The sequence below is a fragment of the Panthera uncia genome (assembly GCF_023721935.1).
Source record: "Panthera uncia isolate 11264 chromosome B2 unlocalized genomic scaffold, Puncia_PCG_1.0 HiC_scaffold_24, whole genome shotgun sequence".
Lineage (NCBI taxonomy): Eukaryota > Metazoa > Chordata > Mammalia > Carnivora > Felidae > Panthera > Panthera uncia.
This window is the reverse complement of record NW_026057580.1, coordinates 3,676,774-3,704,339: the sequence shown is the minus strand read 5'-3', so window position 1 is coordinate 3,704,339 and position 27,566 is coordinate 3,676,774. Positions and strand designations below refer to the sequence as shown.

Here is a 27,566-nt window from a genome sequence, read left to right as displayed (position 1 = left end):
GAGTGGGGAAAATCTCTAGACCCTCTGCCTCGGGGCTCCACTGATCTATTTGTCTTCGCCTCCCCGCTCCTCACTCAACCTTAGTTCTCCCGGGGCGATCTTCCGGACTGAACTTGGAAATGAGGAGAGGATCTGGGGAGGGGGTAACCCCGCCGGGTGGCTGTATCTTATACTAGTCACTCACAGCTCTTGGGGTTACACTTTACGGGAGGGGTCCGACGGGTCGGGTGACCTTGGACAAGTCCTACGTGCCCCTCCGGCCTCAGTTTCCTCTGGGGTATCCTGAATAGGTGGGGGGTGGCCTGGCTTTCCACAGCCCGGGGAATCCGGGGCGCGGGGGTAGGGGGCGGGCTGGTGGCCGGCTCCCGCGCTAACCTCCGCCCGAGCGGCGCTCGCCAGGAGCGCAGCGTCCGGTGCCCCCGGCCCCGGACGGACTGGCGCACGCGGCGGGGCCCGGCCGGGGAGGGGGCCGGGGCGGCCGGGGCGGAAGACGCGGGACCCCGTCGGCCCCTCCCGCGGGCGGGGCGGCCCCGCGCCGGCTCCTCCCCCGGCGCCGCGGGCCGCCCGGGATCAGTCGCCGCGCGCGGTTCCGCAGGTGGCAGCGATGGCCCGGTCCTGAGCGCCCCCCGCCATGGCCGGCGCCCCCAGCCCGCTCTGCCTGGCCCTGCTGCTGCTCGGGGCGGTGGGCAGGGCCGGCCCCCGCCCCCAGGTGAGACCCGCGTTCCCCGGGGGAAGGCGGGGAGGCAGGGGGCCCTGCGCGCTGCGGGAGCCGGTCCCGGCAGGGGCGGCCGGGACTTGAGCGAAACTCCGCGACCGCAGGCGGTGGGAACCGAAGCCCCGGGGGTGGAGCAGGGACTGGAGAGTTGGGCGCCCCGGGGGCTGGAGGGGGGCTCGGACGGCGGCCCGAGGTGGGGGCTTGGACGGCGGCTGACGGTACCAACCCCGCGGATCTCGCTTCCTCGCCGCTCCCGCCCTCCACCAGGCCCCCAGCTGCCCCGAGGCCGCCCTGCGCTGACTTCTGCGCCGCATCTCCCCAGACCACTTTCCCAACTCCTTCTCCTCGGAGACCCTTGCCCGCCTCCGGGGTACGCCCCGACTCTCCCACCACGCCTCTGACCCCTCTCCGCGGTGCCTGCCCCCAGCCCACCCTGCTCGCTCCTCAAAGACCCTGCGAGAAGGCTCGGGGAAGACGGAGAGGGTCAGGGTGTGGACACCCGGTTCCATCACCCCCTCAGCAGCACCCCCGGCACAGCTTTTGACTCATAGCCCCAGGGGCCCTGCGGAGGCAGCTAGTTGTCCTTCTTCCTGACCTCCCAGATGGAACTTGAGTGCCCTCCTCCCACCCCAGCCCCTGCGGCAAACACATAGGAAGCTCCCTGCTCCTGTGGACGCGGCCGTGTCCCCCTCACACACTTGTCTGACCCCCCATTCTGACTTCTCTGGGTGACAACATATACCGGGATGCACACTGGGACACACAGAGACACCTTGGCCCCCTGGATGCTACTGGCGAGCGGACCACAGATGGACCTCCACAGTCCTTCTCTGCAGCCCTCACTGTCCTTGCCTTTCCTGCCTCCGGGCTCCTGGGCTTGGGGGGGGGGGTGGCTAGTCGGCCTGTTTGTGGAGTGGAGAGATGTCCAAAGATGCTGTGAGGTTGCTAGAGCAGAGAGGAGGTGCAGGCTTGGGTGGCCTGACTGGTGTCAAGGAGCCATCTCTTGTTCCTACCCCCAGACCTAAAGAACTGAGAGCTTTGGGGAGTGGACCTGTACAGGCCTTGGTATTTGTCCCAGCACAGGATGGGGGCAGGATGAGGGGGCATGGCCTTGGTGAAGGCTGACTCCACCCTGGCTGAGAATCCAGATATGGACAGATTGCCCCCTAGCTAAGTGCCAGCCCATTTTTCAGCACCCCCCTTCCAATTCCTTTCTGGACTCATTCCCTTCCTCTCCCTGTCCTCCAGCCCAGCTGCTGACCCTAGCCACAGGAGACACCCCTACTGCCCCAGAACCTTCCCCAAGTCCCTCAGCCAGGCCTTGACTTCTCTGGTGTACTTGGGATCTTTCAGGAGCCAAGACTGCAGACGCATTAGCATTACTGCCTGGCTCTCACCTTTACCGCCTTGGGGCTGCACTGGGTGGAGGTGGAAGGCCTTGCTGTCTGCCCCTGTCCTGTTCCAGGCCGAGTTTGCAGACCTGGTTTGGATTCAGGGAGATGGAGAGGTTCTGGAGGCTGCCTGGCTTCTCCCCAAAGTTCTTTTTCCCATAAGAATTGGGCTCCTTGGACCTGCTCTTACTTCTGATCCCCTGACTCCTCAGCCCTGGGCTTGGAAGGTCAGAAACGGGCAGGATGAGCCAGGCTCTGAGCAGAGAGGGTGGCGCTTTCTGGGGATTCTGTTATTGGGGGGCACTGAACATCTCTGGCCACCACAGAGAGCTGAGCAAAAGGGCTTTGACGTTAGACTGCAGTCATTGTGATACAACCCCATGCCCATGTAGATGACTCTAAAAATGGGTGAATTTTGCATTCTTTCTGTTCATGAGGTCAGCAATGCTAGAGTTACTCCCTCTATGTCACTGATGGGGGAAAAAGCTCAGAAAAGGGGAGTTCCTGTGTAAGATGACCCAGTCATTCAGGAAGGGGTCATTCAGAGAGGAGAAAGGGGTGTGGGGCTGGGCTGGTACCTAATACCTGCCTTCCCAGGTGGGGCTGAAGGAAGAATACAGAGTGAGCTGTCCACTCTCTGGTCTGGCCAGCAGCCGGGGTCGGGAGGGGGGGCAGGTGGTAGTGGCCAAATCAACCTCTAAAGAAAGGGACCCAGGCCACTGCTTCATTGTTCCTGGAAAGGACCAGGCCCCTTTCCCCTATTCCTTACCTCCCCACCATCCCTGTGAGGAACCTGGTCTATGGGGAGACAGGCAAGACTTGGACACCCAAAATTAGAACCAGAGAAAACTAGGTTCAAATATCAGGTCTGCTATTAGCTGGTGATCTTGGGTAGCACCCTTCACCATCCCAAACCTCAGTTTCTTCACCTGTAAACGGGGATCAGAAGCTCTACCACATAAAGTCATGGAGAGGATTGAGACCCTGGAACCCTGAAATGGCAATTTGAGGTACATGGGGGAACTGACCCCTTTGTCCTCCAGAATCTGGAAGCCTTCTTCAGGGCAGAACAGGGCTTGGAGAGGGGCTGTTGGAGGCCTGCGCCTCTGTACTCTAGTGAAGGGCGGAGGGAGTCCAGGGTGCACAGCGGTCAGCGTGGACTTTGTTCTGAGCTGGGCTCCCTCCCGGACCCGGATCCCGGGTGGGGGCCCCGGGACAGGAGCAACCAAGAAACCACATCCTGCCCTCCAGTCCCTTTCTTTGAGCAAAAACAGGCCCTTCCTTAGCTGCAGCCTGGCCCTAGGCAGATTCCTCTGCGTGTGTGTGTGTGTGTGTGTGTGTGTGTGTGTGATAGAGAGACACAGAGATACAGACGTAGAGATAGGTAGAGGAACACAGAGAGAGAGAGTCCAGGAGGAGAAGGGTGTGGGTTGTATGAGACCCTGTTTCTCTGTGTATTTGTGCGTGATCCTGCGTGTGGCAGTCTGCTGGTGTGGGAGCCACTGGTGTGTGAAACGTCTCAGCATGTAATTGTGTGTCTGGCAACGTATATGTGTTTGCAACCCCATGTATGATACTGTGTCTATGGGGAGGTTTGTGTGTGTGTGAGAGAGACATTTTTGTGTGTGAATGGGTTCTGCCAGTCTGTGCCAGCGTGTGGGTGAGAGATAGCATGCTTGTGACAGAATGTGTGGCTGTTTCCCTGTATGCATGTATGTGACAGTGTGAATTGAGCATATGTCAGTCGAGGAGTCTGTGTGTGTGTGTGTGTGTGTGTGTGCGCGCACGCACGGTGCTGGGGGTGATGTCTCAGCATGTGAGTGTGTACCTGACTGTGTGTGTGAGAGCGAGAGAGAGTGAGACTGTCATGTCTTGGTATGTGAGCATGTGCTCGATGGTGAGTTTGATGATGTGGATGACAGGACACCCATGTAAGGTTCCTGTGCATATGACAACGTGTGTCAGTTTTCTTTGCCTTGCCCTTCTGCTCACATGTCTGGAGCCCTTAAGAAAAAACTAACGGGGGTCAAAGAGCCAGGGGTCTGGCAGCCCCACCCTTCCAGGGCACTGGGGCCAGGGTGATGTTGTGGGCTCTGGGAGGAGGGCAGAGAGGGAGGGGTCTGGGGGGTCTGGGGAGGAGCTGCTGGGGAAGATAAGGGCTGCATCAGCTAGGAGGCCCCAGAGTTCGTCTTTGGAGTTCTCTTTCTCCTTTGGAATCCTCTCCCATTTTTCCCACCTCGGTGGCCCAGGGAGGCCAAGGTCTCTTTCCCCCTTCCTTCAATCAAAAAGGCTTCCAGAAAAGGAAGAGATGTAGTCACACTAAGAAAACTGTAGGAGGAATTTTTCAGTTAGGAGCTAGTCTTTGGAGAGGGAGTACCTTCCCAGGGTGTTGGAAAGCCTCTCACCTTGGGAGCATCCATGCCAGCTATGTCCTTTCCTGTCTGCTCTTCCTTCTAAGACTGCCCATTTGTACAGGGCTTGATGATTCATAAAGGTGTTCATCTACTTTATGTTGCTGGATCTGTACAGTAACTCTTTTTTTCTAAGTTTATTTATTTATTTTGAGAGAGAGAGAGAGAGAGAGTGTGTGTGAGTGGGAGAGAGGGGCAGATGGGGAGAGAGAGAATCCCAAGTAGGCTCCATGCTCAGTGCAGAGCCCAACATGGGGCTTGATCTCAGGAACCATGAGATCAGGGCCTGGGCTGAAATCAAGAGTCGGATGCTTAACCGACTGAGCCACTCAGGCGCCCCAGTACAGTAACTTTTTGAGAAGAATAATATGCCTGTTGTACAGATGAGGAAACTGAGGCCCCAAAGTATTAAAGTGCATCTTATCAATCCCACATTAACAGATTGAACTGGGATTTGAACCCAAGACTTGCACTTTCCTGCACACCACTCCCTCTTGGCGTCCTCTTTCTCACCTCCTGCTTCCTCCCCAAACTCCTGCATCTGAGAGATGCCCCTCCTTATTATAACTCCCACCTGCGCATTGTCTCCGTTTTATCTCTCCATCCCCTTCAGAGAGATTTCATAAAACCTGGCAAGTCCTGATTCTAAAACTTCCATCCTGCCCTCACTCTGGCACCTTAGCCCGCCACTGCTGCCCTCTTGTGGGCCTGGTCTGCTGCCCTGTGAGGCAGGAGCATCCACAACTGGGTCCTTCCCAGTACCCAGCACCCACAGCCCCACCTCATCAGGCTTGGAGCAGGGACTCATGCCAGGGGAGGATGAACCGGGGCTAGGGGCTGGTGGACAGGGCCTGCCCCTCCTCACAGTTCCCTGCCCAGGGGCATGGAATCCCGAGCATCCCCACTTGGGTTTGCCACTGGACGATGCAGAATGATGGGGCCTTGGCATGAAAATATGTCCGTTTCCTCCTGGGACTTTGTTGATCCTGGAAGTGAGGGAGAGGTAGCGCCCAGACTCCCCAGGAAGCCAGGCTGCCCCATCCACTCTGCTCTCCCCCTTCTCCTGTAAACAGCAGAAATCGTGAGAAGGACTGCATGGGCTGCCCATTTTCCATGTGCCAGGGGCCATTCTAAGCATAAACTCACTTAATCCCCACAACAATCCTGGGCAGGTGGTAGGTAGGGACTATTATTATTCCCATTTTGCACATGTACGGGCTGAGGCTAGAAGTTAAGATTCTTGGGCAAGGTAACAAACTTAATTTATGGGGGAGCCAGGGTCAGGCCTGGATCTAAGCCCAAAGCCAGGGTTATTCACCCTCCACTGTGTTTCTGTGTTCACCGGAGCACCTGGGCCCTGCTTACTGGACATCATCAGCCTTGTCCCAGACCAGAGCCTCATGTCTGTCCGAGTCCTGGCCACTGCTCTCTCCCTCGCCCAGAAATTCCTTTCTCTGCTGGCAGGAGCATCAACATCCCCACCTCTGCATCTTTGTACCTGCTGAGCCCTCCTGCTGAAACGCCCACCCTCCACCCTTGCTAGCCCAGCCTGTCCCCCAAAGCTGAGTCTACACTGAGCCTGGGCCAAACCACCCTCTGAACATTCTCACCCCTGCCTTCTCTGTTCTGTGCTGCCCAGCCCTTGACACCACCCCCCAAATAGCATGGGAACTCTCTCAGGTCAGGGCCCTGTCTTTCCTCTTTGTGTTTTCCACGTTTCTCATCCCCACCACCTCCCAGAGTCTGGCACAATATGGCTTCCATAAACACTTGGTCGGGGAGAGACCAGAGGTCCCAGTAGTTCATGCTGTTTATGTAGGGGGTTGGAGGGCAGGGCTGTACAGTAAGCAGTATGCTGGAGACCCTGAGCTGGTTCAGGAAGAGGTCAGGAAGCTCTCTATCTTAGGGGAGACACAGCACTGTCCTCAGGGAGCCCCAGTGTGAGGGGAGACGCAGCCCTGTCCTCAGGGATCCCAAGTCTGAGGGGGCAGACAGCCCTGCCTCAGGGAGCAATAGTCTGAGGGGAGACATAGCCCTGCCCTCAGGGAGCCCCAGTCTAAGGGAGGAGACACAGCCTTGCCTCAGGGAGCCCCAGTCTGAGGGGGCAGACAATCCTGCCTCAGGGAGTCCTTGTCTAAGATAGTTTTATATCTGAAGCTCTCCTCAGAGCAGGTGACAGGGCTGCTTCTGTTTTGAACCTCCCTGGAGTGTTGGTGGCCAAGCTGACCTTCATGGTGCTGTCCTTAGCCTTTAACCCCACTCCAATCCCCACTCCAAGACTTTTAGTTTCCATGGGCTTCCCTGTTCTCCCTCCCTGCCCCAGACACACCTTCTGCCCTAGTTCCCAGCTGTGACCTTGCTTTCTGCCTGCTTTCCTTCTAGAAAGAGTGATCAAGGAGGATTTCTCCCCAGCCTCTCTGCCCTTTTACCACCAGCTGCTGCATTAGGGGGTGGGGGTGGGGGGGTAGAAGGAAAAGGGGTGGGCTGGGGATTGGGGTTGATCCACCAGGACTGGCTCTAGTGAACAATTCTGCTGACCTGTCTTTTGTAGCCAAAATCAAGACACTGCCTTAACTGCTGTTGTGTTTTATTCCTTGTTCTTTTATTTGTTTTTCAAACAAATACACTTGACCTTTGCCCTCAGAAGAACTCCTTCAGGTGGTGCCACCTGTGGCCTGGGCACACTTACTTGGAGAATGTGCTGGGGCTCAAGCAAGCTTGGGCCCCTTCCTGGCGCTTCCCTTGTGGGCAGGGATGAGCACAGGACAACCTGTGTCTTTGTGGGAGGTGTCCTATAAACCAGGACTCAGCTTAAACCAGGGCAGGATTACCCAAAACCACATCCAACATGTGCTTAGGGCAGCACCAAGTCCAGGGTGCAAGCTGCCCAAAAGAAGCTATTTTAATTTTGGCACCCGAGTGTATTTTTGTGATTTCAAAAAAGTGAACTTTTGTTTTAAATCAAGTATAAGCTCTACATTTTATGCAAGGGGCTCCCTGGTCATCTTGGCCTCTGCAGACTCTAAATGAGGAGTATTTGTCATTTGGAGCCTGTTGAGGAAAAAATACAAGTAAAAAGAATCACAATCCCAAGATATATCTACAGGAAGTGCACGAAAGTGTTCAGAAGGGACATTTCTCACACGGGTGGGTCGTTTGGGTCTCTGTGCTAAAAAATCTGTTTGGTTACCTTATCTAAAAATGGAGGTTCATATCCCCTTACTCACAGATAGGGGGACCCCTCCCATTGTAAGCCAAATCTCCCTGTTCTGGAACTTTTCTGATCCCATGTCCTCAGGACTACTTCAGGTGATAGAAGCTGGGCTGAATATTTGATCTCTAACGTTATGCTAGAAAAAGGGACAATGGGTGGTGTGTTGGCCCCCCCCGGATGACATGATGACCTATTTCAATGCTCTGTAGCATTGAATCCCACTACACCACATGCCTCCCAATACACCATCACAGTCACTGATCTGGGGGAGCCAGAGTCCTAGCCTTAGCTCTGCTCCTTGGGGTGCTGTGTGACTTCGACTGAGTCTCTCTCCCACTCTGGGCCGGCATGTGCCCTTCTAGAATGGTTGAAAGTGCAAGAACCTTGCAGGCAGGCTGACTGGGCACTGGGAAAGGAGTCCATGGCAGTCACAAAGCCGTGGTCCCTCAGGAACTCTGCCTCTTAGGTGAGGTCAGAATGCGGCACACTCCCCCTTCCCCCACTCAGCCCCCCAAATCATCATTTCAGTAGACATGTGCTGGTCACTTAATACACATCAAGCTACGCATCTGTCTACTTGGGGATAAAAATGTGAAAAGATCCACCAGAGTGCCTCTGTGGTAGTGACTTTCTCCCCCTTTCAGAGATAGCCAATGCCTGGTGGAGTTTCGGGCTCTACCGTTCTCTGGAGATGAAAAACAAAAAAAAGGGAGTGTGGGGGCCGGGGGGAAAAGAGAGGTTGGCTGGACCCAAGGGGCCTCCATTTCTCCTCTCCCCCCCACAGGGTGCCACTGTGTCCCTCTCAGAGACAGTGCAGAAATGGCGAGAATACCGGCACCAGTGCCAACGCTTCCTGACTGAGGCTCCACCCCCAGCCACAGGTGAGTCCAGGTGGGACCCTCACCCAACCGATCCCCTGGAGACTTTGAAGGCGCTCCCCACCACCAAGCTATGGTTGGGCATCATCTGCCTCTCTAGGATGTCACACCTGCCCTATACCTGGGGGTGCCATCTTATTCCCCTTTTCTCCAGCTCAAGCCTCTTGGAAGCAGGGACCTGGCCTTTCCATTCTGTGTCCTCCTTAGCACTTCTGGCCTGTGCTGGGGCTGGAGGCCCAACCAACATATTTATAGGAATAAATGTTTCAGAGGAGTTTATGGGGTGGTCTAAAGAGCAGAAGTTTGGAGCTGGCTGGACCCTGCAATCACAGCACAGCGGCTGTAGAGGGTTATTCGAGCCTCATGAGCTACCGTTCCCCCCTCATCTATGATGTATACTTTAAGAATAGGCCTATAGGCACTCTTCTTAGATGTTTGCGTTGCAATTTATTTTCACACTGAGGCAGTCTTCCATTTTGATCTCAGCAATTGTATAATCAGTCTTTCCCTTGTTTGAATACTGCCTTCATAGGGAGTCTGAATAAATCATGGGTCCACTGAAAGTTCCAAAAAAGAAAAAAAAAAAAAAAAAGGAATGGCCCATAGGGATTTATTGAGCACTTAATTACCATGCTCAAGTATCTATATAACACACTATTTGTCTCCAAAAGGCCCTGTGGGCACAGGATTAGTCCCATTTTACAGGTGAGAAAATAGACATTAAGTAACTTGCTCGAAGTTCCACTGCTGATAAGTGGCTGAGTCCCCTGGCCTGGTACCTGCTGGGTGGGGACAGTGCTTGGCATACAGCGAGTGCTCAGCAGAGGTTAGCCGAGTGCAGGGATTCTGCCCTGCCAGCCTCCATGGTGGCAGTGGAGGGGATGTGCCACTGGCAGGCCGGGTGGGGACTCAGAGACTATTCCTCCTGCACCCAGGCCTGTTTTGCAATCGGACCTTCGATGAGTATGCCTGCTGGCCAGACGGGCTGCCGGGCTCCTTTGTGAATGTCAGCTGCCCCTGGTACCTGCCCTGGGCCAGCAGTGGTAAGTCCTCTCTCCTTTTCCCTGTGTCCAGGAGGCTGGGGGGTAGGGGGGTGGAGCTGGAGCAGGGTGCACACTGCTGCCTTTCTGCCGAGGCACAGCCGTTCCCACCCCAGAAGATCTTTAGGCCTCCTAATGGGTGGGCTCCCTGTCTTTCCTCTGGGGGGGTACAGTAGGGGGTGTCAGGTGTAACCTAGGCTAGGGCCTATGCTGGCATGTGACAGGGGGAGGGTAGAGTGTGGGGTTTCAGCCCCTGACTTAAGAGAGAAATGTAAGCCCCCTCCATCCAGTAGTCAGGAAAGGAGCTGGGTAGGAACAGACTTAGGGTTGGGGGTTACCCAGAGGCATCACTACTCTGGGTATGTGTATGTGTGTATGTATGTACGTATGATGTGTGTTTGTAGGTGCCCCATGCCTGGTAGTGGTACCTGGCTACCTCCTGACTCTTCAGAGGCTCACTGGTCAGATGAACGCAGATGGGATTAGTCATCAGGGTGCTGCTGGGGTTGTCCCTCCCCAGTGGGCTTCCCTCCCTAGATCACTCCTGCCTGCAGCGGACCCTGCACCAGGAAAGGTGTGTCTGGGTGGGTGCGAGAGTCATTGGAGTGCAGGGACCTCCAGAGCCTGCGGGGGGCACTCTGCTCGGAGGGCTACCTAATGCGCCCCCATCACTACCTGTCTATCCCAAGCACCAGGGAGGCTAACAGGAGACTAGCACCCTGGCCTCAAGGAGCTCATAGTCTCAGTAAGGGGAGAAAAGACTCTCATAATAATGATAGCTAATATGTACTGACGACCTACATGCCAAGTCTTGCCTTAAAAGCAGAGTATTCATTTACTCTTTACAATTACCCTGTGGTTATGCTTGTTGTACAGCTGAGGAAACTGAGGCCCCAGAAAGTTTCAGCCACTTGCTCCAGATGATGTGGTAAATGGTAGAGCCAGGATTTGAAGCCAGCCTTGTGCTCTTAACCACTGTGCCTCGAAGAGGCCTTCAAGCAGAAACCAACCCAAAAGCAAATGTCCTCATATTATGGGAAGCCAGCAGTCTTCCTGGAGGAGGCAGCCCCTTACTGGAACATTAGGGCACCTGGGAAGGCCTGGCGTGGATATCACCTCAGAACAAAGGACTGAGGTCAGATGAAGCCCAAGCAGGAGTGCTAGGAGGCTGTTTCCTTCTCTGCTCTCTCAGGACCCCCACCTCACCCTGAGGTGTGCAGGGAGAACGTGCACCTGGTAAGATGCAGGGTGGATCTGTGCCCACCACCACCCCCGCCACCCCCGCAGCACTTCTGTGGCCTGTTGTAAGCACTTTACATACCTACACTCATTTCATCCTCACAGCGTTACCCCATGAGCAAGTACTCTGATTATGCTCTCATTTTATAGAGGAGGAACCTGAGGCACAGAGATGCTACGTGCCTTTTCCAAGCCCACAAGCTAGTGGGTAGCAGACCCAGGAATCAGGTCTGGAGTCTGGCTGAGAGTGTGTTTCACTGCTGCACCAGGCTGAGTGAGCCTACATGCACGTGTGTGCGCATGTGTGCGTGTCGCTGTGGCTCTGGGCATGACGACAGGTGGGTGGCCTTGGGCCTCTGCTGGCTGGGCACACTCCATCCAAGAGAGGGCGGTGAGCGGCCTGGCCTCTCCCTACAAATGAAAAAGTCGAGTCCTACAATCTAATGGTTCTGTTTGCCGATGTTGTGAGTGGCTGTGTGAGCTTCAGCGGATTCCCAGACCGCTTTGTGCCCCAGCTCACTCGCCCATCTGGGAGATGGGATAAATCCGGTGATAAGGGTCGCTGGGAGGATTGCAGGTTCTTGAAGAATGGTTGCTGTTAATTTTCTCCACCCACCCTACTTACCTCCCCCACCTCCCCCAATACACAGACTTTCCCTGCGTCCGAGAGGTTTGGGACTAGCTGCTTGGCCAGCCTGGGCTGGGCCTCTAGACCCCAGGGAGCCGGGCCCAGGACAGGGTCCATCACTCAACACTAAGCTGCCCCCAGCTCTGCCTGCCACTTGCAGCTCCATCCATCACCTTTAATTTTATTTGAGCAGGAAATAGGTCCTGGTGGTGCCCGTTTATGAGTGAACACAGTTTTATTGCTTTCTCCACGAAGATATTGGCCACTGCATAGGCCCCCTGCCAGTCTCCACCCCCTCCCTGACTCACCAGGCTAATTCACTCCCTTTTCTGACACTCAGGATCTGATTCTCCCCTCCCTGAGTTAGGGACCTGTAGGGACTCTCCCCTCCCTGAGTTAGGGACCTGTAGGGAGACCCACCATGGGCTCCCACAGCTTGTCCTGGTGGTCTCTGGCTTGTCCTGGTGGTCCCCTTGGCAGAGGCTGGCACCAGGGACTTCCCTAACACCCACCCAGGGATTGTGAAAGCAGAAGGGGGCAGTACTGGAGCATTCTTGGGCTGATCAAGGGGAACAGCCTGTGGAGAAACTTCACAGTATGAGTTAGTGGGGCGGTGGGCAGCAAGAAGGACAGGGGTGTCGCAGGCAGGGTCCTGGAGGAAAACACACTCAGCTGGGAATTTGAGAAGAATTTAATGGAGGGGTCACTTACAGGGGGCGGGGCAGGGTTAAGGGGCCAGTAAGGTGTATAAAGCACCAAGGACTTTTAAGAGGCGGAAGCTTTAGCATTCCTAGATCTGAGTGGAGTGGGAATGGGGAGGCCACCCAGCAGGGCTGTGGCCACACAGGGGGCCCTCCTACCTTTTACTTATGCCTCCCATTGGCCAAACTCATAGAGGGCAGGGAGCCCAAGTGATGCTGTCCCCAGGGGGTGCAGAGCAGGTCAGAGGAATGTGCGACTAGAGAAAGGATTAAAACAATTACCAGACACTCGGGTCAGGCCTATGTCAGGAGATAGGGGTACTAATGAGACCTCAGGAGTGTGTGTGGGTATGCTGCGGAGAACAGGTGACCCCTCTCCATGGGGCTGAAGAGGTCAGCTCTGGGGAGGAGGGCTGACTCCTCACCACAGGGCTGAAGAGGTCAGCTTATCGGCTCAGGAAGTGGTGCTGAGGGAGGTCAGAGCCACCTCTTTTGCCTGGGGTGTGGCATCAGGAAGGCTTCCAGAGAGAGGTGACATCAGAGCCAGGCCTGAAACAAAAGGGAGTTGGAGAAGGGGGGAGAAGGGGAGAGGAGGACCCTCCAGGAAGGGAGGACATCCAGGCATCACCTTGTAGATGGGGCCAGGCCTCAGGCCTCAGAACCACACGATGTCCTAGGGACAGGATGCCCTCAGACATCCTCGAATTCTGAGCCCTCTAATTCAGAATTTGGGACTCTAGAGGGCAGAAGCAGATGAGTCAAGGAAGGAACATGTTTGAACGAGATGCCTGGTGTCAGTAAGACTTTGTAAACCAGAAGGCTTGAGTGGCTTCTGAGAGCCTGTTGCCGCCTGAGGGTCATCCAACAGCCTCATTTACCCACAAACAGCTGATCTGCTTGTTACAAATCATTCTGGTCTCATTAGCTGCACCCCCTCCTGATCTGTACCTGTTTGTTAGTTTAGTTCTCATTACATGAGAGTCATAAAATGCTTTTAAAATGGCCTATAACTCACAATTCTCGGAAACTCTGACAGGTGCCTCCCTTGAGTAATGTGGAGCCCAGGAGCTTTCATGGCAGGCCAGCGTTGCCACAGAGAGACCGAGGCCAGAGCTTGGCCCTGGAGTTGTGGCCGAGGTGGTGTCCTGAGTTCCAGCCCCATCCTCAGTGGGGGAGTGCCTTTTTTGAGAAATTAGGGTGAAGGCATCGGCAGGGCTTTCAATGTGACCATGTCATGAAGGCCTACTATGCACCAGGCACTTCTCGTGCTTTATCTCCTAATCCTCACACCACAGACCTGAGAAGCCATTATGGTTCCCATTTCACAGATGAGAAAACTGAGACCTGGGGAGGTCTGCCCCAGGCTGCATAGCTGGTTGAGGGCAGAACCAGGATTTGATCTTGGGTCTGTGTAGTTCTCCTGGGTCATGATTGATGCACTACCCCTGCTGTCTCCCACCCCAAGCTGATGCCTTCAGTTCTAGCCCTGCCTTTGACCCTCACTCCACCACGATGGGATGGGGCTGTGACTACCGTCTCTGAATCGTAGCTTCCCCGTCTGTCAGATGGGGCCCAGTAGTCCTTGCTGGCCGCTGTTGTTGCTAAGGGTGCAAGAACTAATGGATTCATGAGCAGCTCTCCACAGCCCTGAGAGCCTGCATCCACGTGGAAGGGCAGCTGTTAGCTTGATTACAGACGCCGCTGCAGTTTCCGGGAGGGGAAGTGTTTAATTGGGGGTTTTATTTCCAGCACCAGGGTCTGACTTAATGAAATATCCTTGGGCCTCCTGGCATGTGGCCGGCTGCCTCCTGGTGTTGACAAGACCAGAGCCAATCCCCTGGCTGTGATTTACCAGCAGTTCCTGGGCCAGATAAAGCTGGGCTGATAAGCAGGGCTGTGCCTGGACCCTCCCTACCTCCAGCCAAGATGGGCATCTGGGGACCATAGGCCTGGCCAAGAATCAGCCTGGCTTTTAATACTGGCTGCTAATGAGGGATAATTGACAGACACACTCTCATAGGTTCCCCGAGCTTCTCGGGGACGCAGTGATCTCTTGATACTGTGCCAGTGACACATCTGTGCATTTACCATCTCCCCATCTTCCCTGTTGGCCCTCAGCAGAAGGCCCAGGAATGGTGCAGGCTGCTGGGGATCCACACTGGTAAGAGGATCTACTGGGAGGATGCTGAATGTTAGCAAACCCAAGCCCTGAAGGGCAGAAGAGAAATGGCACATGGCCATTGTTGACTGTTAGCAGTGAATTTGGCTGCTAACTTTTGACCTCTGAAGGCAAAGAGCTAGGTGTTTGAATCCTGCCTCTGCTACTTCCTGGCTGGGTGAGCTTAGGCAAGTCACTTGGACACTAAGAGGCTCAGCTTCTTCATCCATAAAATGGGATTAACATGCCTACCTTGTAACTTGGTCGTGATGTTCAAAGTTGTCAAGCGTACAGCAGGTGTTTGAAAACCAATACTGTGTGTAGCTTGTAGAGAGGTTGTATAAGGTGCATGTAGGGAGGGAACCAGCAATTGTGGGTGTATCTAGCTGTGGTATTATTGGGGTATTATCGGGGTCACACTGCTGTGGGCTAAGTCCTGGGTAAATGGGCGGTTCGGTGGTTTGTGCTCCATTACCATGTCCTCTCCCTTCCCTTGGTCCCTCTGCCTTCTCTTCCTCCTTCCTTGCTGTCATCAAAATGGGCTGCCAGTGAAGGCCCTGACATCAGTCTCACTCCCTCTGGGGTCAGCCCAGATCCCCATCAGTGCTCTGAAGACTGGTTTGCCTCCCCTAAAATGCCTCCCCTCCTCCGCCTTTGCCTTTGCCTGATTTTGTTCATAAATGCATTTGAGGGGTATTGGGACTCAGGCTCTTTTCGCTGCTGGAAGTCCTGTCACTAGATTTTTAGGTTTTTGTTTCTCTTCCAGGTAAAGTCTCTTAAAATGTTCTTCTAGAAGCATTGATACTGCGAGGTGATTTACTCTACTGTATCACAAGATGTTTCAGTCTCCTGAAGAAGGCCTTGGTTCAGGTTTTATGAAAGAGGGGGAGAAAGGAGAGGAGTGAACAGGGACGCTGCACTGGGTGACTGGGGGTTGGGGGTCTGGAAGGAAAAGGGTCTGAGCGATAGGCCCTGCGGGTACCTGATACATAACAACAGTGGGTAGACTGACAGTTTGTGAAAGGTAAAACATCCCTGGCCTAGATGGCTGCGTCCCTGCTGGGCCCTTTCAGGGCAGGCCCTGGGGTTTGCCTCACTCCCATCATGCACACATTTTTTTTGTTTTTGTTTTAATTAATTTGTTTATTTAAATTTGAGTTAGTTAACATGCAGTATAGTCTTGGTTTCAGGAGTAGAACCCAGTGATCCATCACTTACATACATCACCCAGTGCTCCTCCCAACAAGTACCCTCCTTAATGCCCGTCACCCATTTAGCCCAACCCCCCCCCCCACCTCCCCTCCAGCAACCCTCAGTTTGTTCTCTTTGTTTAAGAGTCTCTTAAGGTTTGCCTCCCTCTGCTTTTACCCTCATGTACACATGTTAATGAGCCTCTTCCCACACACAGTTCTTACTGCTACTCCTCCACCTGGAAACTTGTGACCAGGGCCTCCAATGCTTCCCATCCTTCCTCCCTCCCTCCCACTGCACCTTCATCCCATGACTGGTCTTTAAAATCTTTTAGTCCTTTAGAATTTTTAAATCTTTTACATTTTGTCCTGGCTCCAGTTTCCCTCCTTAATCTTCCTGTGCTAACCCTAACCTCGTTTTTGTCCCCGGGTTCCTGGCTCTGGGGTCAGACTTACATTCTCCTCCAGGAAGGCAATGAGGCATTTCCTCCCAGGCACAAGTAAACCCCTTATTCCCTTTCATGACCTCACAGGGAACCAGGGACCACAAGCCACTCACCTCCCTGGGTAGGGGGCCAGCAGGGCAGGTCAGACTTGATGTGTGTGAATGAGCACAGACAGCGTCCACCCCAGCTCTGTTGGGCCTGTGTTTGATCTCTCTCGGTTTGCATTTATGTTATTACTTTCTGAGGACTGTTTTTTTCCTGTGAGAGTCTTGATTCCCTGGAGCCAGGAACTGTGCTTCCTCCTTCAGAATGAAAGCTCTCTGAGGACAGGGGCTGGATCTCTCCCTCCTCTCAGACTGGGAGGTCTCCAAGGGCAGTCTCTGTCCCCAGCATCTCACTAGGGGCTACTCGAAGGGAGGAGCTGGGTTTTCCCTCTTTGAATGGAGAGTCTCCAAGGGCTGTGCCTCTACCATTGACATTGGATTCCTTTTAGATCAGACTGTCTTTGAGCATAAGACTGTCATTTCCATCAGATTAGGACTTCCTAAAGGCACGACTGTGTCTTCCCCTCAGATTGGGGCTCCCTGAGAGCAGAGCTGTGTCTCCCCTCAGATTTGGGCTCCGTGAGGCAGGGCTATGTCTCCCTCACTCAGACTGGGGCTCCCTGAGGGCAGGGCTGTGTCTCCCCCACTCAGACTGGAGCTCCCTAGGGCAGGACTGTGTCTCCCCCTCAGACAGGCTCCCGGAGGCAGTGCTGTGCCTCTTTCTTCCTCTCAGGAGCTCTGAGCCCATCTGTTCCCAGGATCTACTCTGTCTATGAAGTGTTGGAGGGAGGCAGGGGCTAGTCCTGAAAATTCGAAGTCACAGTGGGTGGCTATGGAGCTGTTGAAGGCCACTGGTGTTCAGCACCAGACCTTGTCAGCAGTGTGATTTGAGGCTGGAGGCAGGACATGGGAATGGGCTAGAGTTATCTCAAAAACATGGCTTCATCAAACTCTATCCCAGGGTGGCCAGGAGGAAAGGCTGAAGGTGGTGCTGGGTGGCCCTTAGCGACTGCCTTTCCTGTCCCTGGGCCAAATGGGCACATGGCAAGAGAGGAAGGCCTGAATGTGTGTGTGTGTGTGTGTGTGTGTGTGTGTGTGTGTGTGTGTCTCAGAGGTGTTGCCAACTCCAAGAGGTCAGTCCTGGGGGAGCAGTGGGGGCCCCAGGGCAGGGAGGAATGAGGTCTCTGTGGTGTTGGGCTCAGCTCCCACGTCTCTCTGCCCCAGTGCTGCAGGGCCACGTGTACCGGTTCTGCACAGCCGAGGGCCTGTGGCTGCGCCAGGACAACTCCAGCCTGCCCTGGAGGAACCTGTCTGAGTGTGAGGAGTCCAAGCGAGGGGAGAGAGTGAGTTGCAGATGGGGGCTCCGAGTCAGTGAGGGGTAATGGGGTCCCAGCTGCACTGGAGCAGGGCCCCTGGGCATCTGGTGGGCTGGCCTGTGGTCATCTTGTCTATCCCCCTGCTTCTGGGGGCTTTGCACACCATGCTTGCTGGGCAGAGGCCATGTGTGTTCACCCCACTGGCCTTGGGACAAGGCCCTGGAAATCCAAGGACCATTGCCATAGGTTATTTTCTTTCTTAGTTCTGAAGTCCCTGGTGCAGCCTGACCTGGGGCCCCGCCTCTCCCTGTCCCATGGGAAAGACAGATGTGGGAGAGGAGGGCGTGGGCTGCCTCACGTGCACTGTATCCCTCGTGTGCACACAGAGCTCCCCAGAGGAGCAGCTCCTGTCCTTTTCCATCATCTACACGGTGGGCTACACACTCTCCTTCTCCGCTCTGGTCATCGCCTCGGCCATCCTCCTGAGCTTCAGGTAAGGGGCCTGGGGGCCCGGAGGGGCTGTTTCATTCCAGCTCCCCACGCTGTCCCCAGTGGATGAGGGAGCACCAAACTAAAGTGACAGTGCTGCAGGTGCTTCTCTTAGGAGATCTCCGGAGAGCCTGTCCACTGAATACGAGGCTGAAAACACGGGATATGGCCCCGTTTGCCATATCTCTACTCTGTAAGAGCCTACATAGAATACTGCAAAAGAGAAAAAAACAAACACCACACAAACACACAAAGCACATATCCCCAGACCTTCATAGTGGGTGGTGGGATTAGGGCACATCCCCTTCAGCTGAGCATGTGAAGCTTAAATCATCAGGAATTCAGTTTGATTTTAGGTAAGAGCTCAAGGATTTAGAGATTCTGCCCTCTTTGGAGCTTATCAGCCCCCTGGAAAAGGTCTTCCTTAAGTCTAACCTCCATGAGCCATTCCTTCCAGAGGACCATGTTCTTCCCACTCCCTCTGCACTTGGTGGAGGGTAAGCCAGGGGGGCTGGGTTCAAGGTCAGGAGCAATTCTGAGTGCAGGGACCTCAGGATACCAGCCCCACAGAAACAGGACAAGCCTCATTCCTCCTGTCACCCCCATGGCACCTGGCACAGTCAGTGCTGGGCACAGTCAGTGTTTGATAGATGCATTCACTCGGTGAATATTCTCCCCTTTTATTATGAAGTATTTCAGAGATATTAAAATACAGTGGCTGATACTGATCACTGGCACACCCAATGCCGAGCCCAAGAGCTAACACCTACCAAAGAGTCAACACGGGCATGCTGCCCTGGGTAGCCACCCTGCCACTGCTCTCCACCCCCACAACCAGAGGAAAGCCCTGAAGGGGCTACTTATAATCCCCAGGCATCTCTATACTTTTTCCACATTTATAGTATCTGTACAAATAGATAGCTGTGGACTTTGCGTATTTTAATGGTATGTTGTATATACTCTTTTGCAATGTTATTTTTGGCCTGCAATGTTTTTGTGAGATTCATTTATGTTAACGCAGGTAGTTCTGTTTTATATTAACCGTCACTCCAGACTCTATTGTATAATACATTACAATTTATTTTGATCACTTTAATGGATATTTGAGGTGTTTCCTTTTTTTTTCTTCTCTGAATTACAAACCTTGCTACAAGGCAAATTCTTACTTATGACCCCTTGTGCATTTCTCCAGGGGCATGTACCTCTGAGTAGAATTGCCTGGTCTGAATGCCATGTGCTTTTGAAAATTTATTAGGGGTGTCTGGGTGGCTCAGTTGGTTAAGTGTCTGACTTCGGCTCAGGTCATGATCTCGTGGTTAGTGGGTTCAAGCCCCGCATTGGGCCCTGTGCTGACAGCTCAGAGCCTGGAGCCTGCTTTGGATTCTGTGTCTCCTTCTCTCTCTGCCCTTCTTCTGCTCATGCTCTGTCTGTCTCTCTCTCTCTCAAAAATAAATAAACGTTTTTTAAAAATGTTACAAAAAAAAAAAAAAAGGAAACTTATTAGATGAAGTTACTCTCCAAAGTGGTCATACCAGTTTGCCTTCTTACCAGTAATAAATGGGAGTTCCCTTTACTTAACATCCTCACCAATATTTAGTATTTTCACCTGTTACTAATCTGAAGGGTATGAGATATCTCATGATTTTAATTTGCATATCCCTGATTCCTAGAGAGATCGAGCATTTTTGTGTTTCATTTTATGAATTGCTTATTCCTATCCTTTGCTTACTTTTTTATTGGCTTATTTGGCTTTTTCTTTTTTCTTTGGCCATTCATTATATATCCTGGATCCTAATTTAGGATGCATCCTCTTTTAGCCTGTGGTTGATTTTTTCACTCACGTTATAGTGCCTTTTATGCATGGAAGTCCTTAATTTTAATGAAATGAAATATATCAGTGTATCCATTTTTATTAATAAAGTTTATTACTAAATGTTATCAATTGATAAAGATTAATTTTGCCAGTTGATAAAAAAACTATCAATTTTTTTCCAAAGACCAAATTCCTTTATGATCTTGTTTAAGGAATCTTTCCTTGGTGCCTGGGTGGCTCAATTGGTTTGACTCTTGATTTGGGCTTAGATCATGATTCCAGAGTCATGGGATCAAGCCCCATGTCAAGCTCTATTTATGATTCTCTCTCTCTCTTATGGTTCTTTAATCCACCTGTAATTAATTTTTGTCTATGGTGAAAATAAGAGATTTAATTTTATTTTTCATATGTATGTGTGTGTGTGTGTGTGTGTGTGTGTGTGTGTGTGTGTATAATTGGTCCAGTACCATTTAGTAACAGCTCATCCTTTCCCCCTTGGGTTTGTAGGGCTTACTCTTCCATGCAGCAAGAGTTATCTTTGCCTGGGTTGTCAGCTCTGAGCTCTCAGCACAGAACCTGATGCGGGGCTTGAACCCACAAACTGTGAGATCATGACCTGAGCCAAAGTCGGATAATTAACTGACTGAGCCACCAGGCGCCCCGTCTACTTTGTGGGTCTCTAGGAGGGTCCAGACTATGCTTGACCCTTGGTTCTTTATACGTTTTGAGAGTTCCAGGAAAACAAAAAATCAACACTGTTGAAATTTTTATTATAGCTATTTTTTATTAATTTATCAGTTAATGTGGAGAGAATTGACACCTTCAAAATAGTGAGTCTATCCATGAATGTGTAATTTTAAGTCTTGTCTAACTATTTTAAGCAAATGTTATTGTATCCTCCATAGAGATCTTGCCCATCTTCTGTTAGACTTATTTCTATGTAGCCAATTAAAAAATTACATATGAATCTTTAAAATTTACTTTTTATTTGTTTATTGCTGATATATATAAACACACATCAGCAGCCATGTTGAATGAAATTTATCAGTTCTAATAATTTGTGTGTAGGTTATCTCAGATTCTCTATGAATATACTCTACTATCTATAAATAATGAAAATTTCGTTCCTTTATCTCCAATTCGTATGGATTATTCCCCCTTGCCTTCTTACAGTGGCCAGGATCTATATTGCAATGGTGAATAGATGTGATGATAGCTTTGTAAGGCTAGATAATCCTTATTTTCCTGATTTTGAAGGAAATGCTTATAAAATTTCTCAGTTAAGAATGATGTTTGTTCCGGGTTTGGGTAGATAGCCCTTATCAGGTTAAAAAACGCCCTTGTATTTGCAGTTTGCTCTGTGTTTTTACATGAAAGGATATTGAAATTGTGTCTAATAGTGTTTGAATTCCTACTACGTGCTTAGCCCTAGTCTGCCCCTGAAGCGTGTGAGATGTGGGTCCTGTCCTCAAGAAGCAAAGCAAAGTCTCCATTGGGGAAGGTGGTCTTCACACATAAATCACTTGGATTATACATGACTTTGTAGAGAAGAAGATGCTGTAGAGAGGAAGATAGTGTGGATGAGGGTGGATGGTGGCAGTGACCACACACCTGAAGGCTCCATGGAGAGGCAAGACTCATATTGGACCCAAGAACTTTCAAGGATACGAGGCAGAGGGGCATTTTCAGAGGAAGAAAAGACAGAGGCTCAGTCCCAGATGCGGAAACATGCCTGTGGTGCATGTTAGCATGAACTGGGGGGTTGTGGAGCAGAACTGCTAGCCACCTTGCTAGGAAAGAGCCCTGTTTTCTCCCACAGACACCTGCACTGCACCCGGAATTACATCCACCTGAACCTGTTTGCGTCCTTCATCCTCCGAGCGCTGTCCGTCTTCATCAGGGACGCGGTCCTCAAGTGGATGTACAGCACAGCCCCCCAGCAGCACCAATGGGATGGGCTCCTCTCCTACCAGGTGTGTGATGTGTTCAGGAAGGGCCTGGGGAGGGATGGACAGTCAGTGAAGGCAAGCCTTCCCAACCCCACCCAGGCCAGGCACAAAGAAAGGCAAGAACTGCCACACCTGGTCCTTAGGGAGTCCCCAGTCGGATGGGAGAGGCAGTCCACCCTGGGGAGCCCCCAGTCTAAGGATGTAGACACCCTCCCTGCGCTTAAGAAGTTCTGACACAGGAAATGGTCTTTGGAAACAGACCCAGGCTTGAATCCCAGCTCTGCTACTTACTAGCTGTATAGTTTTGGGACAAGTCTTTTAACTTCTCTGAGCCTCCGTTTCCTCACCTCTATGGGGATAATATTAGCTGCTTCTACTCAGGGTAGTGATTCAGTGAGCTAAAGCAGGTCAACTTCTTGGCCCTGGCCCTGGCAAAACGGTGTTAGGGCTTCTCATCCGGTATTTGCATCTGGGGCAGGATGGGGAGGGGGATCAAGAGAGGCAGGAGGCAGAGCTATGTCCCCTGGGGACTCTTCCTCTGCCCCCAGGATTCTCTGGGCTGCCGCCTGGTGTTCCTGCTCATGCAGTACTGCGTGGCGGCCAATTACTACTGGCTCCTGGTGGAGGGCGTGTACCTGTACACGCTGCTGGCCTTCTCAGTCTTCTCCGAGCAGCGCATCTTCAGGCTCTATCTGAGCATAGGCTGGGGTAAGGTCGACTATCATTCATCTTACGTGTTCTTCCACCCCAATCCATGGCATGGGAGGCGGGGGACCCTGACCTCTCTTGGGACTACTGCCCTCAGGCTGCCCCCAGGAAGCCCTCTTGGTGCTCAGAACACACTGCTGGGCCAAGGGCAGGGCCCACTGGATAACTCTGTCCTGGGCACGGGACTCACTGCAGAGGGCTATGGTTACCCTCCCGTCTCTGCATCACCTGCCCCACCTAATGGAAACAGAGGTCTCCCCCCTTTCTGGCCAGATACACCACACACACACCATGGGCAGCCATGCACTGTCCTCAAACACCTCTACTGCTAAGACCCCTGGAGATGGAGCCCCATACCCAGTCCTTGGTACCCAGGCCCTGAGGGAAGGGGAGAGTCCTGGGCTTCAGGGTAAGGGGTCAGGAGGTGAGGGCTGAGGGGCTGTGGCTCTGTCAGCTGATGATGAAGAGGAGGGCTTAGAGGAGAGCCGGGCAGGGCAGGGCTGGCAGCCAGAAGCCAGCTGAGGAAAGGGTGGACCGCGGATGTGCCTGGAGCCCAGCTGGAAATGTTCTAGCCAAAAAAGTTTGCCGAGAACTATCGTGTCTTTTTTTTTGCTGGAACATTTCTGGTTGTGCTTCTGCCTCTCGCCGCGTGCGATTCTGATGAGAACAGGGGCTGAGAAGCCCACCAGCAGCTCCCCAACCCCCACCCCACTACAGGGAAAACACAGGCAGCAGCACTTACTCTGGAGAGGCCCGCGGGAGCCCCCTCCTGGATGGAGCCAGAGAATGGGCCTTGCCCTCTGGCCCTTCCTAATCTGCCAGTGTCCCTGCCCACGCCACAGGAGCCTGCCTTCCACCTCAAGCTTGCCGTTCATTCATTCACCACTGTCATTCCTTCCTTCGCCTGCCTCAGGTTACTTTGACCACTGGGGACCTCCCGCCTCAGTCACAGCCACGTGTGATGTCCCCCTCCCATACTGGCTCCTGCCTCTGAGCCTTTGCAAGGCTGTCCTCGGTCCAGCCCGCCTCCTCAGGAAGCCTCCACAGGTTGTCTGGCCCCCTGGCTGTGCGCTTTCTCTGGCCCTCTCAGCCTCCCTGCCCCTGTCCTCACCCTGAATTCCCTTTTACCGGTGTCCCTCCGCCACCTGGCTCTTTGTGGCCCTGTTGTAGAAGAGTACCTCTAAAGAGGGCGATCAGTGTCTGGAAGGCACCCAAGGCCCAGAGAGGGCAGGGCTTTGCAGGCAGAGCAAGCACTGGAACCAGGCCTCCTGACTCCCAGGCCCTGGGCTGCTGCCTGTCATGGAAAGTTCTCTGTCCTGCATTGCCTCTTTGGTCCCTTAATAGCCAAGGTGAGCGAGCTCAGGCCTCTGGGCAGGTGGGTCTCTCCTCTGTGTACAACTCCCTGCTCCCACCCTTCCCCCACCTCCCCACGGGCCCATCCTTCCCTGCTCTTCCGCCCCTCCGAGGGTAGGGCAGTCACCCAGGCAGTGGGCAGCTGGAGAGCCCTGCAGCTAATGGAGGGTGGGGCGGTGTTAGGTCATTGAGGGGGCTCTGGGAAGGCTGTCCTTAAGGTGGGGGACTATGTCTGTCCATTCTGGGAAATAGCGTCAACACTGTTAGTGCCTGTCTCCATGGTGACCTGAGGGCAGGAACAATCAGAGGGGACCTTGTGCTGTGTGCAGAGGAGCGGGGGTGGTTGCTGGAGGGTTGGTGGGGACACATGGCATCCTGGAGGTTTCTGAGTGGGAAATGGAGGAGGGGGAAGGGGAGCTCATCCTTTCCCACCACCTCATGCTGCAGCTCAGGGCTCAGAGTCTGAGGGGCACCAGGGTAGGACCTGGGGGACTTTCCTTCCCAATAAGAACACCCTTATCTTGTGGAATTGGGATGGGGAGGTGCAGAGAGAGAGGGACAAAGACAGAGGACAGAGAGAAAGCTTTCCAAAGAGCTCTTCTGTGGGGCCAGGAGACCTAGCCCACTTTGGGATGCTTGGAAACAACTTTTAGCTTCACATGCAAGCAGAAGGATTAAAATTATAACTCTGACACAGCTGGAGAGTCCCAAAAGACGTCAGCTCCTGCTGCCATCCATGGGCAGCTGGTGCCCCATTACCCACCACAGGGAGGCTGCAAGGGAGGGAGGCAAGTGATGGACGAGGGAGTCATTGCTTCTCGGGGCCAGTTCTGTGTTTCTTAATGTGCGATTTTTCTCCAGCCTGTCTTGTTGATTTTCTAAATGGGAGAAAGATGCAGCCAGCAGGGAATGAGGGGGTGTGTAATGGTTGCATGTGGCAGAAAAGGCCTTGTTAAGGAGAGGCTGGTAAATGAGTGAAGTTCACCAGGTCTTGCTGATGCCATGAGTGAGCTCCCCAATTCTGAGTGGGATCTCAGAGAAAAAGGACAAAAGGTGGCTGGGAATGCCCAGAAAGGAGGTTTCCGCATGTGTGTGTGGCTCAGGGAATTGGCATGTTCTTGCCAGGAGAGTTTCCCTTCCCAGTGGATCCACCCATCATTCCTTCCTTCCATGCTGTCTGAGCATCTTCATTGTGGCAGGCTCCATGCTATATTCTGAGGCCTTTGGAAGCCACCCATCCCTTGTCCAGTCTCATGAAGGCCTGTTACTAAAGCATCGTGGATGCTCAGAGGTCTGGTTTGTGTAAAAACAAATGGCCAAGGAGGAAGGTACCTGATGAAGAATGCTGACCAGCTGTGAGTTTCTCGGCTTCCTCCCTGTCTTCACTGTCATGCACAGTAGCTCCTGGCAGATGAACTGCTTGGGAATGGCTATTGAGGACATGGATCGTGATGACAGGAAGGACTGTCAATAGGGCTCTGCCCTGGCAATGTGTTCTGGGGAGAGACCCCCTAAAGCTACACATGCCTGTGCATGGCCCTGCCCACCACACACTCACATCTGTGTCCACACCTTAACACACACACTCTCACCTATACCTGACGCCCACATCTCCAACCCCGGGAGGGGCGCCCACAGAGACAGGCATGGAGAGCTGGTGCAGAAAGCCACCGAAGGTGGTTGGCATGGGTGTGGGTTGGCAGCCTTGCTCTCTAGTCCCACCTGAACCCTCCAGAGCTCCTCATTCATCTCCATCTGTCGTGAGGACGGACAGTCCATTTGAATTCAGCAAACATATTGAACCCTCAGGCTGAGCCGAGCCCTGAGGCTCTGAGAATGAGTGACGCTGTACCCTCAAGGAACTGGGAACCAGCTGGATGCGTTAGCTCCGGGTGCAGAGCAGATGACCCCACAACTTCACCACTTAAAGCAGCAATTTCCTATTGCAGTTTCTATGGGCAGGAATCTGGTTTAACTTAGCTGCATGCCTCTGGCTCAAGGTCTCTAACAGAGATGCAGACACGCTGTTGGCTGGGGCTGCTGTCACAGCAAGTCTTCAGTGGAGTCGGAGAATCCCTTGCAAACTCACAAGGTTGTTGGCAAGAAGTGTAGGTCCTTGCTACCTGTGGGGTGGGGGCCTCCATTCCTTGCCACAGGGGCCTCCACTGGCTGGCTGAGTGCCCTCATGACATGGCCACCGGTGTCCCCCAGAGCAAGTGATCAGACTGAGAGAGAGCCCAAGACAAGCCTTTTTTAACCTTTTAACAGTCTTTTATAACCTGATCTCAGAAGTGACCTGCCATCGCTTCTGAGTACATTCTTGGTCACACAGACCAATCCCGATACAGCACAGCCTGTATGGTGGTGTAGATACCAGGAGGTGAGGGTCGCTGGGGACCTTCCTAGAGGCTGTCTGCCACACCACTTGAGTCTCAGCCAAGTGGAAAGTGTTACATTGGAGCTGTTGTTACCGTGGGCCACTGTGCCATTAGTTGGGCTGTTGGCATCAAGGACGGGGCCCCTGTCTCTACTCCAGGCTTCTGCCCAGCCACTTGTAGTGCATGCGGGTAGAGAACAGGTAGCTGGAGGGGCTTCTGGAGCGTGAAGGAGTTGACTGAGATGGGCACGTGGGCAGCAGCAGGAGGAGAAGGGCATCAGTGGGTTGGCCTGCTCCACCTCATCTAGAATGTTCTTCCCACTCCATGGCCTTGTCCTCTGTTACTCTGGTGTCTGCATCCTCATGTCTCAGCCTGGACTTGGGGGCAAGCTCTCACAGTGTGCCTGGGATGGGGGGGACTGGTTAGGACAGATACAGCCACAGTGTCTACGGACATACCACCCTGAACGCGCCCGATCTCATCTTATCTCAGATATAGCCACAGTGTGGTGCGATCCTCTCTCTGAGGAAGACTCCAGGGAGTTGGGCAGGGATGGGGGGTGGGGGCACGGAGGTGTTCCTGCTGCCTCCACTCCCCCAGGCTCCCAGACCATCCAAGTTCCAAACCTGCTAGAAAGTGGTTTTGGAGTCAGGTGAGGGAAAGGGCTGGAGGCGGGAGAGGCCTGGGTAAATAGAGGCCTCTGGGTGTGCATGGTGGTGGGTCAGGCCTGCCAGCCCTCTCCCCTCTCTCTTCCCCTCTCTCTTCTAGGTGTCCCCCTGCTGTTTGTTATCCCTTGGGGCATTGTCAAGTACCTCTATGAGGATGAAGGGTGAGTGTCCTGCTCCTGGGCATGGGTGTGCTGAGGTCCCCATCCTCAAACCCCCTGGGATTCCCTGGCCCCTGGGGTACGTGGCTACCACCTGTTGGGAGGATAAACCGAGGGATCAGGAGCTTAATTTATGAATTTAGTTCCTTAGTACCCCTTCCTTATCCCTTCCTGGGACTGGGTGATAACAAATGGTGCTGGGTCCATGGGGTATGCAATGACTTTTCTATAATAACTGTGAAATGTTCCTGCTATTTTGTGTATGATGCTAGGCATCATGACTGTTGGTTCACAAAGGGCTGTGTGTATCTCTCTGTGTGACCATGTATTTAGGAGTGTGTGTGTGTGTGTGTGTGTGTGTGTTTGTGGCTTGAAGGACTCTGCATGAGTCTATGGGACTGGGTAGCTCCTTGTGGCAGCATTTATGTGGCTCTGTGAGGGTCACTTTGCATGGCCACATGTGCTTGTGTGCCCCTGTACCTGCACTGTGAGCTGGGGGCTCTGTGTCCAACTGGGTACTTGTGTATTTCTCTTCCTCTCCAGCTGCTGGACCAGAAACTCAAACATGAATTACTGGCTCATTATCCGGCTGCCCATTCTCTTTGCCATTGGGGTGAGTGATGGTGTGGGGATGGGAGTGGCAGTTCTGGCTGGACAGGTGTTGCTGGGGGAAGGCCTG

General features: G+C 53.3%; 1 protein-coding gene across 1 annotated transcript in view; it reads left to right on the top strand.

Annotated features, from left to right (window-relative positions):
* Positions 1-586: 586 nt before the first annotated feature.
* Positions 587-27,566, top strand: part of GLP1R (glucagon like peptide 1 receptor) — a 34,922-nt gene continuing 7,942 nt past the window's right edge. Inside the window, exons 1-9 of the mRNA XM_049652746.1 lie at positions 587-709; positions 8,516-8,612; positions 9,545-9,652; positions 17,280-17,398; positions 17,758-17,864; positions 21,493-21,646; positions 22,171-22,330; positions 26,830-26,890; positions 27,431-27,500. Of these exons, the coding sequence (XP_049508703.1) occupies positions 632-709; positions 8,516-8,612; positions 9,545-9,652; positions 17,280-17,398; positions 17,758-17,864; positions 21,493-21,646; positions 22,171-22,330; positions 26,830-26,890; positions 27,431-27,500 (954 nt within the window). The 5' untranslated portion in view covers positions 587-631. The remainder of the gene's footprint in view (positions 710-8,515; positions 8,613-9,544; positions 9,653-17,279; positions 17,399-17,757; positions 17,865-21,492; positions 21,647-22,170; positions 22,331-26,829; positions 26,891-27,430; positions 27,501-27,566) is intronic.